This window comes from Lampetra fluviatilis, chromosome 1 (genome assembly GCF_964198595.1).
Source record: "Lampetra fluviatilis chromosome 1, kcLamFluv1.1, whole genome shotgun sequence".
NCBI lineage: Eukaryota > Metazoa > Chordata > Hyperoartia > Petromyzontiformes > Petromyzontidae > Lampetra > Lampetra fluviatilis.
In genome coordinates, this window is record NC_136275.1 from 6,731,406 (window position 1) to 6,745,151 (window position 13,746).

The 13,746-nt window shown below is 41.9% G+C and overlaps 1 protein-coding gene across 1 annotated transcript in view; it reads right to left on the reverse strand.

Moving 5' to 3' along the window:
- Positions 1-13,746, reverse strand: part of PAXIP1 (PAX interacting protein 1) — an 84,794-nt gene extending 71,048 nt beyond the window's left edge. The window contains exons 1-3 of the mRNA XM_078863469.1: positions 13,718-13,746; positions 13,384-13,522; positions 12,103-12,237 (exon numbers count right to left, since the gene is read on the reverse strand). Of these exons, the coding sequence (XP_078719595.1) occupies positions 12,103-12,237; positions 13,384-13,522; positions 13,718-13,746 (303 nt within the window). The remainder of the gene's footprint in view (positions 1-12,102; positions 12,238-13,383; positions 13,523-13,717) is intronic.

Here is a 13,746-nt window from a genome sequence, read left to right on the forward strand (position 1 = left end):
TGTCAGCAGCATGAAGGAGTAAGATAGGAGTGTTGTGAACAAAAGACAAATAAAGACCGGATTCCAGAATTCTAGAATTGAAGCTTTCGTGACTGCAAGGATTGATACTCTTAGTTTTTTCGGTAAAGTCACGTAGGTAAAAAATGAAATTAAAATTCATAAAAAATAATCAAATCAAATAAAAAATCACGACGTTTCAGAGGCAACACAAGTCTCCGTTATCAGGTGGGACCGTCACAGCCAGATTTGCTGTATCAAGTGAGGCAGGGATTCCAAGATGCAAGTTCTTAAATACAAGTTAAGAGGGAGGAGAGGGGGGGAGCTTATCAGAATGTGGTAGCCAATGGAACGTATCGGGAGGGGGGGGGGCTAAAAGAGAGCACGAGGTGCACGTGTACGTGGACATGCCTGTGCACAAGCACCTGTTGGTGCACATTATAGAAGAGAACGAAAATGCGCATGTTGTTTTTACCAGTGTTGGCTGACAATAAAGAGAGTAATGTTAAACGCTGGGGATGTTAACACTCGGTAAAGTAAAATAGTGCCTGTCAGATAAGATGGTCCAAAAATGTGTAGTTAAATCTTTTTTGCATGGTTAATAACAACTTTCCAATGATTACTAAGTTTGTACCCATCATCACGGTTGAAATTATGTCTGTGTTTGTATATCTGAATGGCTTCGTGTACAAACCTTTGATGGTAGCCAGAGGGTTTGCAGAGCACCTTGGTCTCGGAAAAAACAATATCATGAGAGCCCACCGCGTTGTAGCAATGATCGGCAACGGCGGAAGACTCAATTTTGCCGTGTTTCAAATCTGACTTGTGCTCGCGGACACGATCAGAGACATGACGTTTCGTTTCCCCAATGTAAAAATCACCACTGCTGCAATTCAGTTTATAGACTCCAGGGTATTGCTTCTCTCATCAAAACGCTATACCACAGAGCTCATGGCATTTCTGACCAACACCACCTGGCCAGTGAATTAAGACATGTACATCGGGGCCCTCAGGATGAACGGATACTCTGACCGCACCATCCGCCAAGCTGTTTCTCCCACCATATAGAAACAGCCACTTGAAACTCCGATCAAAACTATCACGTTGCCATACATAGCAGGCGTGACCAAAAATATCTCCAAAATTCTAAACAAACATAAGATCCAAGTCCGATTCAGTACAGTACATAAAATCCGTGATCTAATTCCATCTGTGAAGGATGTCATCCCTGACTTGCAATACCCTGGAGTCTATAAACTGAGTTGCAGCTGTGGTGATTGTTACATTGGGGAAACGAAACGTCATGTCTCTGATCGTGTCCGCGAGCACAAGTCAGATTTGAAACACGGCAAAATTGAGTCTTCCGCCGTTGCCGATCATTGCTACAACGCGGTGGGCTCTCATGATATTGTTTTTTCCGAGACCAAGGTGCTCTGCAAACCCTCTGGCTACCATCAAAGGTTTGTACACGAAGCCATTCAGATATACAAACACAGACATAATTTCAACCGTGATGATGGGTACAAACTTACTAATCATTGGAAAGTTGTTATTAACCATGCAAAAAAGATTTAACTACGCATTTTTGGACCATCTTATGTGACAGGCACTATTTTACTTTACCGAGTGTTAACATCCCCAGCGTTTAACATTACTCTCTTTATTGTCAGCCAACACTGGTAAAAACAACATGGGCATTTTTGTTCTCTTCTATCATGTGCACCAACAGGTGCTTGTGCACAGGCATGTCCACGTACACGTGCACCTCGTGCGCTTTTAGCCCCCCCCACCCTTCCAATACGTTATCATGCGCACCAACAGGGACTTGCGCACAAACATGTCCACGTGCACCTCGTGCACCTCGTGCTCTCTTTTAGCCCCCCCTCCCGATACGTTCCATTCATTGGCTACCACATTCTGATAAGCTCCCCCCCTCTCCTCCCCCTTAACATGTATTTAAGAACTTGCAACTTAGAATCCCTGCCTCACTTGATACAGCAAATCTGGCTGTGACGGTCCCACCTGATGACGGAGACTTGTGTTGCCTCCGAAACGTCGTGATTTTTTTATTCTATTTTATTTTTTATGAATTTTAATTTCATTTTTTACCTACGTGACTTTACCGAAAAAACTAAGAGTACGGATTCCAGAAGTCGCTTCCACGACCTTTATTACACTACGATGGATTCAGTAGATACTACTGCAGAGTCAGTAGTTACTACTATAGTCGGTAGATACTACTATAGAGTCGGTAGATACTACCGTAGAGTCGATAGATATTACTAGAGTCAAGAGATAATTCTAGTCAGTAGATTCCACTATAGTCTGTATATACTGCTGCAGAGTCAGTAGTACCGACTATAGAGTCAGTAGATACTGTTATCGAGTCAGCAGATACTACTATAGAGTTAGTATTTACTACTATAGTCGGTAGATACTACATTAGGGTTAGTAGATACTACGGTCAGTAGTTACTACAGTCAGTAGCTACTACTGGGCTCAGTAGATACTACTGTACAGTCAGTAGATACAACTACAGTCAGCAGATACTACTATAGTCAGTAGATACTACTATAGTCAATAGATACTAATATAGAGTCAGTAGATATGACTGTAGAGCCAGATACTATTGTAGAGTCAGACACTACGATAGAGTCACTAGATATTACTCACTCTATTGTATGTAGGGTGTGTAGGTATATATGCCTACGTGGGGGTAAAACAAATTTTTGAGGTGGGGTTGACAATTTTCTAAACCTTTAGATCAACTATTTACCCCCCACTTTTGGACTTCTGTAAGCCTTTTATAATTTTGGTTTAACACATAGGCTTTCGCGACCAATATTATTCATAATAAAGGTTTTTGGGTTAGATTGCGTTATTTATAAATGTGTCGCAACCCTCCACCACCCTACACGGCCAATCAGTAAAAAATGTGTCACGTTGACAAAAGACAAATAATTCACTACTTTAGCCCACCGGTGTGTTGAAGAGTGAATTCACAACATTTCCAATTTTTGAGTACTACGTTTTGCTTGTAATTACATCCAGGATCATCGGGCGATTTGCCAGAATAGTGAAGCCCTCCACCTGCTCCCAGTCTTAAATAGAGCAGCAGGGTGACGTCATCATTTAACCCAATGATGTGATTTCACTAAGGTTCCAGTTAACGAGTCACTTAAATTACTTGATACACTAGTAAAGAATGCAGGTTTACCAAAAGATATTCCAAAACTACCTGACCATTGTTTAAATAACACTTACTTCTTATGGAGAGGTGATTTCTTTAAACAAAAGGAAGGAGCAGCAATGGGCTCTCCATTATCTCCTGCTATAGCAAATCTGTACATGGAAAACTTTGAAACAAGAGCACTTGCCTCATATACATTAAAACCATCTTTTTGGTTTAGATATGTTGAAGACACTTTGGTTGTCTGGCCACATGGTAAAGATACACTTAATGAATTTCTAAAGCATCTCAATGCACACAACCCAGCCATCCAGTTCACCATAGAAACGGAAGTGAATAACAGACTCCCTTTCCTAGATATTTTGCTTGGACATGGCCTAAATGGCAAAATAACACACAGCGTATACCGAAAGTGAACGCACACTGATGCCTATTTGAATGCAGATTCACATCATCACCCAGCTCAGAAATCCTCTCTTATCAAGACATCGGGCTAAAACAGTGTCAGATGGTGAAAGTCGAGGGAGAGAGATTAAACATGTTAAAGAAGCACTAAGACAGAATGGCTACAATAATGCTCAAATTAACAGAGCATTGAATGCCAAATCAAGATCGAAATGCAACACTATATCTCAGGAGTAATTGTCAAATTAGCCTGTGTTTTGCAAAAGCAACACATTAAAGTAAGATTTGGTACAGGACACAAAATTCAAAAACTAGTAACTTGAACTAAAGACGAATTACCTAAATTATCAACAGAAGGTGTATATCGGATTAATTGCTTATGTGGCAGATGCTATATTGGACAGACGGGACGCAGCATCAGCATTAGACTAAAAGAACACCAAATAAATATTAAATTATCTGAAACACAACTGTTGGCAGTGGCAGAACATGCTTTCCAACAAGGCCACTCAATTGATTTTGATAACGTTGAAGTGTTGTGTAAAACTAATTATTACTGGCCAAGACTAATTAGAGAATACATTGAAATTGAGAGAAATAAAAATAACTTTAATCGCTCTGACAGCTATAGGCTTAGTGCGGCCTGGAAGCATATTATTAAATAATACATATTACAATTCCTTATAGGGGAAACACATACTAATTAACGGATTACTAACGTAGTATATAATTACAATAACCCCCCTCCGCCACCTCTGATTTCTGCACCTGATTAGGTATAGTGATTGGGTGGTTCAGTTATTAAATAATACACATTACAACTGATGACTAATCTACAACTAATTACTAATCTACAACTGATTACTAATCATAACAAGTAACTGCTTACTAATCTACATATATATAAAAGGCGAAGTTGTAATTATGTGTGTCTGTTCAAAATGTTTAGCGTACTTCCCGACATGCAACAAACTTGAAAATTGCCATGTGGGTACTTTCCAGACCGTACATCATGCAAACATTATTAAAATACACTTTTGTGTTTCGTTTTGGGGGGGGGGAGCTTAATAATGCATATATTTTTTGCACAGCAAGTGAGCTGACATCAAATCTGTCACGTGACACGCGCATGTGGAAGCGTAACGCATTGTAATGTAGTGGTTAGCGCGCTGCGCTACGAACCTGACGACCCGAGTTCGATTCCCACTCACGGCCACCACCGCTGACGATTATTTTAACCGCTCCTGGGCCTCCCCTAGGTCGACTCAGCCTCACACGAGTAACTGCTGTGGTGTGTGAACATCGCCACTGGGGAGACAAAGGCGGCCGGGCGTGGTGCTGTCACCCGCCTCCTCGTGTGCCGTGCCGGCCTTCATAGGTGCTCGCTAACAGCACTTGCCCCCTACAGTCTCTTCTCTTACCTATTAAAGTCTCCGCGCGCGTGCTCTTGCGAGGGATTTGCCCCTCGAACGGTGGCCTTTACGTCCAAAAAAAATTGCGAGCCAGCACGCCCTAAGCCCCGCGGTGGGAATAGGAAATTCCCTTTTCATGTCCGTCACCTTTCAATTAGTTTATTTAGCGTTTTTTTGGAGATATTTATTAAACTTTAAGGGTAATTTGCCTATTATTTATTTATTTCCCTTCACCGCGCACTGGGTCACAACGCAGCTAGCTGCACACGCGCCATCGCCCAAGGTAAGTCGCACTTTTTTGTATGATATGCTTTTAGATAACACGTAAGTCCCACTAATTTGTCTTATAAGCATTTATCTCATTCCACTTTGCACTGCCCACATGGGTTGCCCCTAGCAACGCACACACGATCGCCACAAATTTTCTTTCGCCTTAAACATGCAGCTAAAACACACCAAACACGTACATTCTTCACTGTGCGATGTCCTCTTCTCCCCACCACACCCCAATTATACCCCAATGCGTCCTGAAACTACTATAAACCCCCTACATATCATTATTATAGCGCTTACATCACATTATTGTCGTGTTGCCGGGGGGACCGGCCCAGCCCCCAGCCTGCCAAGGTCACACCTTGGCGGGCTGGGAAATCTAGGCGAGCCCGGGGGCTCTGCACGGGACTACGCCTCACCATGGCACTGTCTGCTTACTACTTTGTGCTATACATTCCATATACACTGCTATACAGTCAGCATGTACTACTGTAGTGCTAGCAGGTACCACCAGTCACTATACACTTCTGTAATCATAGCAGGTACCACCACTGTCGCTTGCCCCGCTCTAATAATAGCAGCTTACACCACAGTATGCATGCACTGCTGTAGGGAAAGCAGGTACCACCACAGTATGCACTGCTGTAGTGATAGTGCATACCGTGTGTGCGTAAGTCCATGTGTGTGTTAGTCAATGTGTGTGCGTGGTGTGCGTGTGTAGACAACTACTCTTTTTTAATTCAGTTACTTCTTTTCACAATAATAATGCCTGCAAGTCAATGTGTGCGTGTGGGTTGATGTGCATGTCTGCGGCAATGTGTGTGTGTAAGTCGATGTGTTTCTATGTGTGTGGGTCGATGTCTGTGTGTAAGTCCATGTGTGTGTCTGCCTTTTGCGCCCGGGCAACGCCGGATACTTAACGCTAGTTCCGTATATATTGCTATACAGTCAGCATGTACTACTGTAGTGCTATCAGGTACCACCAGTCACTATGCACTGCTGTCATCATAGCAGGTACCACCACTGTCGCTTGCCCTGCTCTAATCATAGTAGCTTACACCACAGTATGCATGCAATTATGTAGGGAAAGCAGGTACCACCACACTTTGCACTGCTGTAATTATAGCAGGGACCACCACAGTAACTATGTACTGCTGTAGTTAAAGCAGGTACCAAAGTCCGTATGCACTGCAGTAGCTAAAGCAGGTACCACTACTGTATGCAGTGCTGTAATCATACCAGCTACCACCACAGTCACTATGCACTGCTGTACTGATAGCAGGTTACACCAAAGTCACTAGCCACTGCTGTAGTGATACCACGAACCACCAGTCAGTTTGCACTGCTGCAGTTTAAGCAGGTACCACCACTGTCCGTGTGCACTGCTGTAGTGAGAGTGCATACCGTCGATGTGTGTGTGCGTAAGTCCATGTGCGTGTGTTAGTCAATGTGTGTGCGTGGTGTGCGTGTGTAGACTCCTCTTTTTTAATTCAGTTACTTTTCACAATAATAATGCCTGCGTCTAAGTCCATGTGTCAGTGTGGGTCGATGTGCATGTCTGCCGCGATGTGTGTGTGTAAGTCGATGTTTCTGTATGTGTGTGAGTCGATGTGTTTGTGTGTGTGAGTCGATATGTCTGTGTGTTTGTGTCAGTCGATGTGCGTGTGTGTTAGTCGCTGTGTGTGCGTCGCTCCATGTGAGTCAGTGTAAGTCCATTTCTTTCTGTGTGTGTTTTGGTCCACGTGTGCGTATGAGTCCATGTGTGTGTCTGTACATACATGTGTGTCTTTGTACGTACATGTGTGTGTGTGTGCGTAAGTCCATGTGTGCGTGTCAGTCCATGTGTGTGTGCCTCTACAGTGAGGGAAAAAAGTATTTGATCCCCTGCTGATTTTGTACGTTTGCCCACTGACAAAGAAATGATCAGTCTATAATTTTAATGGTAGGTTTATTTGAACAGTGAGAGATATAATAACAACAAAATCAAGAAAAACGCATGTCAAAAATGTTATAAATTGATTTGCCTTTTAATGAGGGAAATACTTTTTTCCCTCACTGTATGTGCGTGTGGGAGTACATGTATGTTTGTGTGGGAGTCTATGTGTCAGTCGATGTGTGTACGGCAATGTGTGTATGTGTGTGAGAGTCCATGTGTGTGTGTGCGTCGATGTGTAAGTTCATATGTGTGTGTAAGTTCATGTGTGTGTGTCAGTCTATGTATGTATCCTCTGCAGACACAATCGCAGAAATCGTGGCTTTAGTGCAACAAAACTGCAGTAAAATTCACACCAAGTGATCTTACCTGTGATAAACATGCTGTGACTCCCAAGAATGGTTGACCCGTGTCTGGAGAGAATCCCGTTACACTGGCGATGAAGGTCCGTCACAGAAAATAACAGGAACACACAGGAACACCACCAACATGCAATGTGTGCAGTGCTGATTTTTAACCACTTAAAAAGCATTCCACATTCACTAATCTCTAGAGAAATAATGTATGTAGGTATGTTTAACTTATTTCGCACCGTATGTAGCCAACCATGCTACTTGGAGGTGTGGGAAACTAAGCGTTGAGTATGGATGAAATAATTTTGTTTTAACTTTCGACCAATTATATTCCAATTGTGACATTTGTCTTGACATGAAAAATAAAAATCTCTTACAATTAACCCTTGTGTCAATACAGTGCAATTGGGATTTTAGCACGGCTGGCTACGTACGGTGTGAAAGAAGTTCAACATACATATACAGGTAATCCTCTACTTACGATGGAGATGCATTACGACGACCCCATCGTAAGTCGAAGATGGCCTAGCCTACCCAGGAGTCTAAAAGAATGGTGATAATTTAGCAAAACAGAGCAATTTACAGTACCGTACTGTATAAACTATATTCTGTATGTATTTATTAATTACAATACTGTATTGCACAGTAAAATGTAAAGCAAAAAAAACGATGTAAATTCTTAGCCTACCTATATGAACTGCAATTTAATAACGTTTTTTCAGGAAACAATCCTATCTGCTATAAAAACTTTTAACATGCATTGAACGTATCGTATCGTGGTAACCTTAAAATGAAATCGCTAAAGCTACGTATCATATATGTATTGAACGTATCGTAACGTACCATATTGGACTGTACTCACCAAGATTCTGTCCGTCGTCTGCATACTTGAACGATGTTAGGTTGTTGATGGCAATTTTGTCGTATCGCTATCGCCATCGTAAAATCGAAATATCGTAAGTCAGACCATCGTAACTCGGGGACTACCTGTATATCAATGTTCAATGTGATACACATGTGAACCTGATTTAATCTCTGTCGGCTGTCTAAATGTCAACCTAGAAACAAAACGGCTCAATGGCTCTGTGCTTTTGGCAAGGCACTAGTCTCGGAGAAAACCATCCACCTGATAAAAAAAACACTGCTTCGGCATAAACTACTATTTATTATAAAGCAACCAAATGTTTTTGGTTAAAACATAACGGTATCTACAAGGATGAATGTTGTTGATTTTTTACATAACACCAGGAATTATGAATATTTGATGTGGTCCTCAATATCCAAAAAGGATTCTCAGAGTCTCAAGACTAAGGATTTTCTGCATCTCACGGCTCATTGCGATGTTTAACCAATGCCTTGTGAATAAACCAATGCACTCATGAGGATATAAGACTGTCCTTCCCCCGCACCTCTTATGAGCGGAGTTCGTTATTTACAGTGCGAAAGTTCAATAACAAAGCTGATGTACTGCCCTCTACTGACCACCTCATAGGTCTGCAGGTAAATGTTTGACAGTGAAAACTCCAATCTCATGTTCAACATGTTGGATTACATTACCCTGTTGGTACTAAAAGGCCTGGATAATTTTTTGTGTTCAAACTGCTCGTAAAAATCATATTGGGGGAAAAGGCATTTTCTAAAGTATAGCAAATATACCAAAAAACTAACAATTCTATGACACTGTATTTCATATAGTTGATTTATATGTATGTGTCAAAAAACCTCAAGACACGTACGTAAGAAGGCCTATCAATTACCCTTTAATATATTAAATGACAGTTCCTACTTTAAGGAAGTTTTGCCAAATAATCATGAAAACTATATTATAACATTAAATGAAAAAATATTTACAAAAGATATTTCAGGATAAATGCAGTATATCGATATGCGTTCATACCACAATATGCAGATAATTTAAAGTGTCCCGAAACCCAACCGAGTATTGTGCAGTTAATGTGCGTTGGTGGTCCTGAGCCTGTGGTGGAAATGACATTCCTCTGCAGGGAGATGGAACAAGTCTGTAAGACCACTCACTGTTGGATGGCTGGCAAAATGGCACTCATTGTATAATTACCATATTATGGGCTAAGTTGACCCCAAACAGGATATGAGCTTTCAAGCTTCCTAATGTGTGGACACCTCCTGGCACAGCATTTCCTGGTCAGACCATCATCTGCAGGAAGTGGTCATATAAAATGTGAACAAAGGTTGACATTTTCGAAAACCAATTACCAAAATACAATTTCTTTTGATTTTCAAATGTGACTTTTGTGTTGACATGTTGATTCTGCATGTACAATATCTGATGGTTTGTGATGCACGCAACTCAATGTTCTTTTGTTAAAGGATACGGCAGCAGGACTCCACATCTCAGAGACAGCATCACCCACGATGGCTGAATGGAGAAAAAAAAGCCACAGTGCATTAAAACAGATTTAAATGAAAAAAATTACATTCTAACTTCATAATCATGTTTAGATATGGACAGTGCAATGTTTTCTAGCATATTCACATTAAATATGTTGTACAATGAAACAATGGTAAGTTCAAATAAAAATAAACTATTCAACTATTTTTTTATTTACCAGGTAAGGCCCACTGAGATATACAGTAAAACCTTGGATTGCGAGTAACTTGGTCTGTGAGTGTTTTGCAAGACGAGCAACATTTTTAAATGTTAAGTTGATAAATGAGCGAGGTCTTGCAATATGCGTAGTACGTATACGCTTTGTCTGCCGAGCGTCACGTGATTACAACTGATATACGAGTGCTTTGGATTACAAACACGTTTCCGGAACGAATTATGCTCGCAATCCAACGTTTTACTGTATAGTTCTTTTTTTATAAAGGACCTGGCCACAAATGATTGCTTGAAGTGTCGGCTTATCATCTGGAAATTTCTAGCAACCAAATACTCTAAACGCATGTTGATTCTAAATGTGGAGGGAAAAATGGGAAGACCCGGAGAAAAATTCACACGATCACGGGGAGAACATGCAAACTCCAAATATACAGGTGTCTTGGTTGGGATTGAACCCACACCCTCCTATATACCAGGCGAGATATTAAACATCCAATACACCAAACACCAGATACACCATTTCTAAAAAGTGTCTACCCAATACACAAGCATATTATTTTGCACACAAGCCTAGTACTGTATATCTGAAATGTGTCCAATGTACCATTACTAATACATGTACAATTTAACGAGTGAAATCGCAACATGAATATGAATGACACTTGTGCGCAATATTTTAATGAGAACGAGATGAATTGTCTAAATGGAAACTGAAAAAATATATGTAAACTCTTGAGCATGAAGGTCATCTCTTTGCTTTCTCTCCCTGTAGTATTTCACCCCCCACTTCCCTTCAAATATCCCTCTTCTTCAAAATAGTGACAATTATGTGGCTCTTTCAATACAGAATTTTAAGATGTGGTTAAATTTAAGTGCTTCAAATAATATAACCTTTATAATATCTTGCCCGATGAAGCTGATTGTAATTATCAGCAAAACGTCGTACTCAAATTTAAAAATGCTGTTGATTCTCTCTTCAACACACCGGTGGGCTAAAGAAGTGAATTATTTTGTCCTTTGAAAAACGTGACACATTTTTTACTGTTTGGCCGTGTCGGGTGGTGGAGGGTCGCGACACATTTATAAATAACGCGATCCGACCCAAAAACCCATATTATGAATAATTTTGAATATTGGTCGCGAAAGCCTAGGTGTTAAATATAACCTTTAGCCTCATCTGTTATTTGCTCTTATTAAATTGTCTCCACTACCTTTAATTTCTTTGACATAGTTTTAAGTGTTTTCCATGATGTATCGATTGGCTAAAATGTTTGCTAAAATGGGTTAATTATAAAATACCTCAGTCCACCTAAACCCTATTTTTTTACTCTATGGGTCTCCAAACTCCAACACGTGTGAGGCACTGCTAATTTTCACCCATGGTGCTGAGGCAGCTGAAGGAATTCTCCACTCCTACGAGTGGTCAATCTTTCAACACTTGCGACTTCCCACAATGTCCCAGTAATTTATTAGCCAATAAACCACAAATGCTTTCCACATAATATCATGTTGTGATGGTTAATTGTGTAAAAAAAAGTTTTTTTATAGATGTAATTTCAACCCGCTGCATTATCAAAGGGATATTGCCAATTAGTTTCCAATAAGTAAAAACACTAAGTCCATTAATGCAATTTCTATAGCCATTTTTATGAAATGTTGTGCTTTGTAAAAATATACAAAAATATACAAATACTGTAAACATGGTGGGCAGAACTGTTAGTTGGTCTTACCTATTCATCTATGATCTCCTAAACATCGATTCAAATGATTGAGGTTTATTCTACTGGCCTGGAGGGGGTTTACCTTTTATGAGGTACACGTTTTTATTTCCCCTAAATAGTTTTTTATCACTTATCTGTCTGGTTGTCCCTTCCTTTGACATACACAAAGAATGGAAATTCAAATTATAAGCATGTATTTTACCGTGACCTTGCAGAGCATGAATATCCTGAACCTACCTTCACCACGGGTAGATCAAACACCTCACGGGCCTCGCTCACTTCCGCATGCTCGCCATCCTCCGATATGACATGCGATGCCAGCGAGAAACAGGACGCTTCCTTCCCCTTGTTGTTCTTTAGAAGCTCCACCACCTGCAGCACGAGCAATGCACATTGAGGTATCATCAGTCACATCCAAACGAGCAATGTAGTGGTGCTCTCCAACATTGGTGGCCCTGAACCAGTTGTGGGTACGGGACATTTCCAAATCGGGAGTCAGTCTATCGGTAGGATGGGCACTGTTCACTTCCCACAAAGCAGTACAAACTTTATCAATGCAAGATAAATTATGGGCTTAATCAATTCCTGAATGCGAGTCAGATAATTTACGATTAACGCCATCAACTGTATGTTGAACTTCTTTTGCACCGTAAGTAACCAACCGTGCTAATCTTTAAAATGACCAGCTATTTTATCATGTTGTCGCGAAGGTTGTATATTGAAGACAAAAGTCAGTGTCTCCCTGCTCAATTTGAGCATTGGGATGGCACTTTTCTATACTGACGGCCAACTGTGTCAGTGGTGGAAATTCCACATTCTCATTTCAGGGGGTTATTCTCTTTATACAATATACGCCCACTGTTAACCTCTTACGAAACATTTTCATTATGGGCCCTGTGGGTATGGCCATGCTAAGGCGACCCACCGTTGTTCACTACACATAAACAAACTTTAGAGGCCGGTAGAGTCCCCTGATGTACTTTTACGTGCCTATGTGTATGTACGTGTTCGCGGGAACGGCAGCGATGCGGTGGTTCACACTTTACTCCAGTCTCAACAATCAGTTCAATTCCAAGTGGCACGCAAATTAATGTGGCCGAGACAAGAGTGGGGAGAAGGGAGAGAAGACGGGGCTGCTAAGAGAGATGTGTTTCGTGTTGGTAGGCCTGTGCCTCTCCGTGCATGTATCTATTGCTGTGCCCTTCTCTATGGCTTTACGCGTGGCAGTACTGTATCTGTCGTCTTTCTCCGTGTACCCTGTCTCTTTCCCTTTCAATGTCTCATCGTCGCTTTGCTTCTCTACGTGTCTGTCTCTCCAGGTCTGTTCATCTCTCTCTCAATATCCCTCCATACGTCTCTTCGGTCCCTCTCCGCGTCCCTCAACGCGGACAAGTCACCCCCGGGGAACTCCCCGACCCCGTGCAGCCTTTCCCGCGCTACAGCCGCGCACTGAGGCCCCCTTGGCGGCATGGGCTTCTATCCGAGAGCGGCGGCTCTCCGACTGCGTAGGCCTCGCACCTTCTTGTCGACGTCGCCCACCACGTAGAACTTGACGTCCTTGAAGAGATCATCGGGGGTTGGCGGCTGTGCCCCCTGGCCCTCGGAGGCCATGAGTGGATTTCGGGCGAAGAGAAAGCGGTCAAGCTCCGTATTTTTCCTCCCAAAGCAAAGCGCGGGAGAGAAAGGCGGGCTATGGCGCAATCCACTGCGTCCCCTGACGTGGGGGCGGGTGTCTGTGACGTCATCATACATCATCCGACCCCACAGTCGATGATGGCGCAAACCATTACGTTAACACCCCCCTCCCCTCCCACAGGCCGTTGGAGACGATGAAACAGTCCACTGCGCTTACCTTATATGGGTGTGGATGGCGTAGTCCAT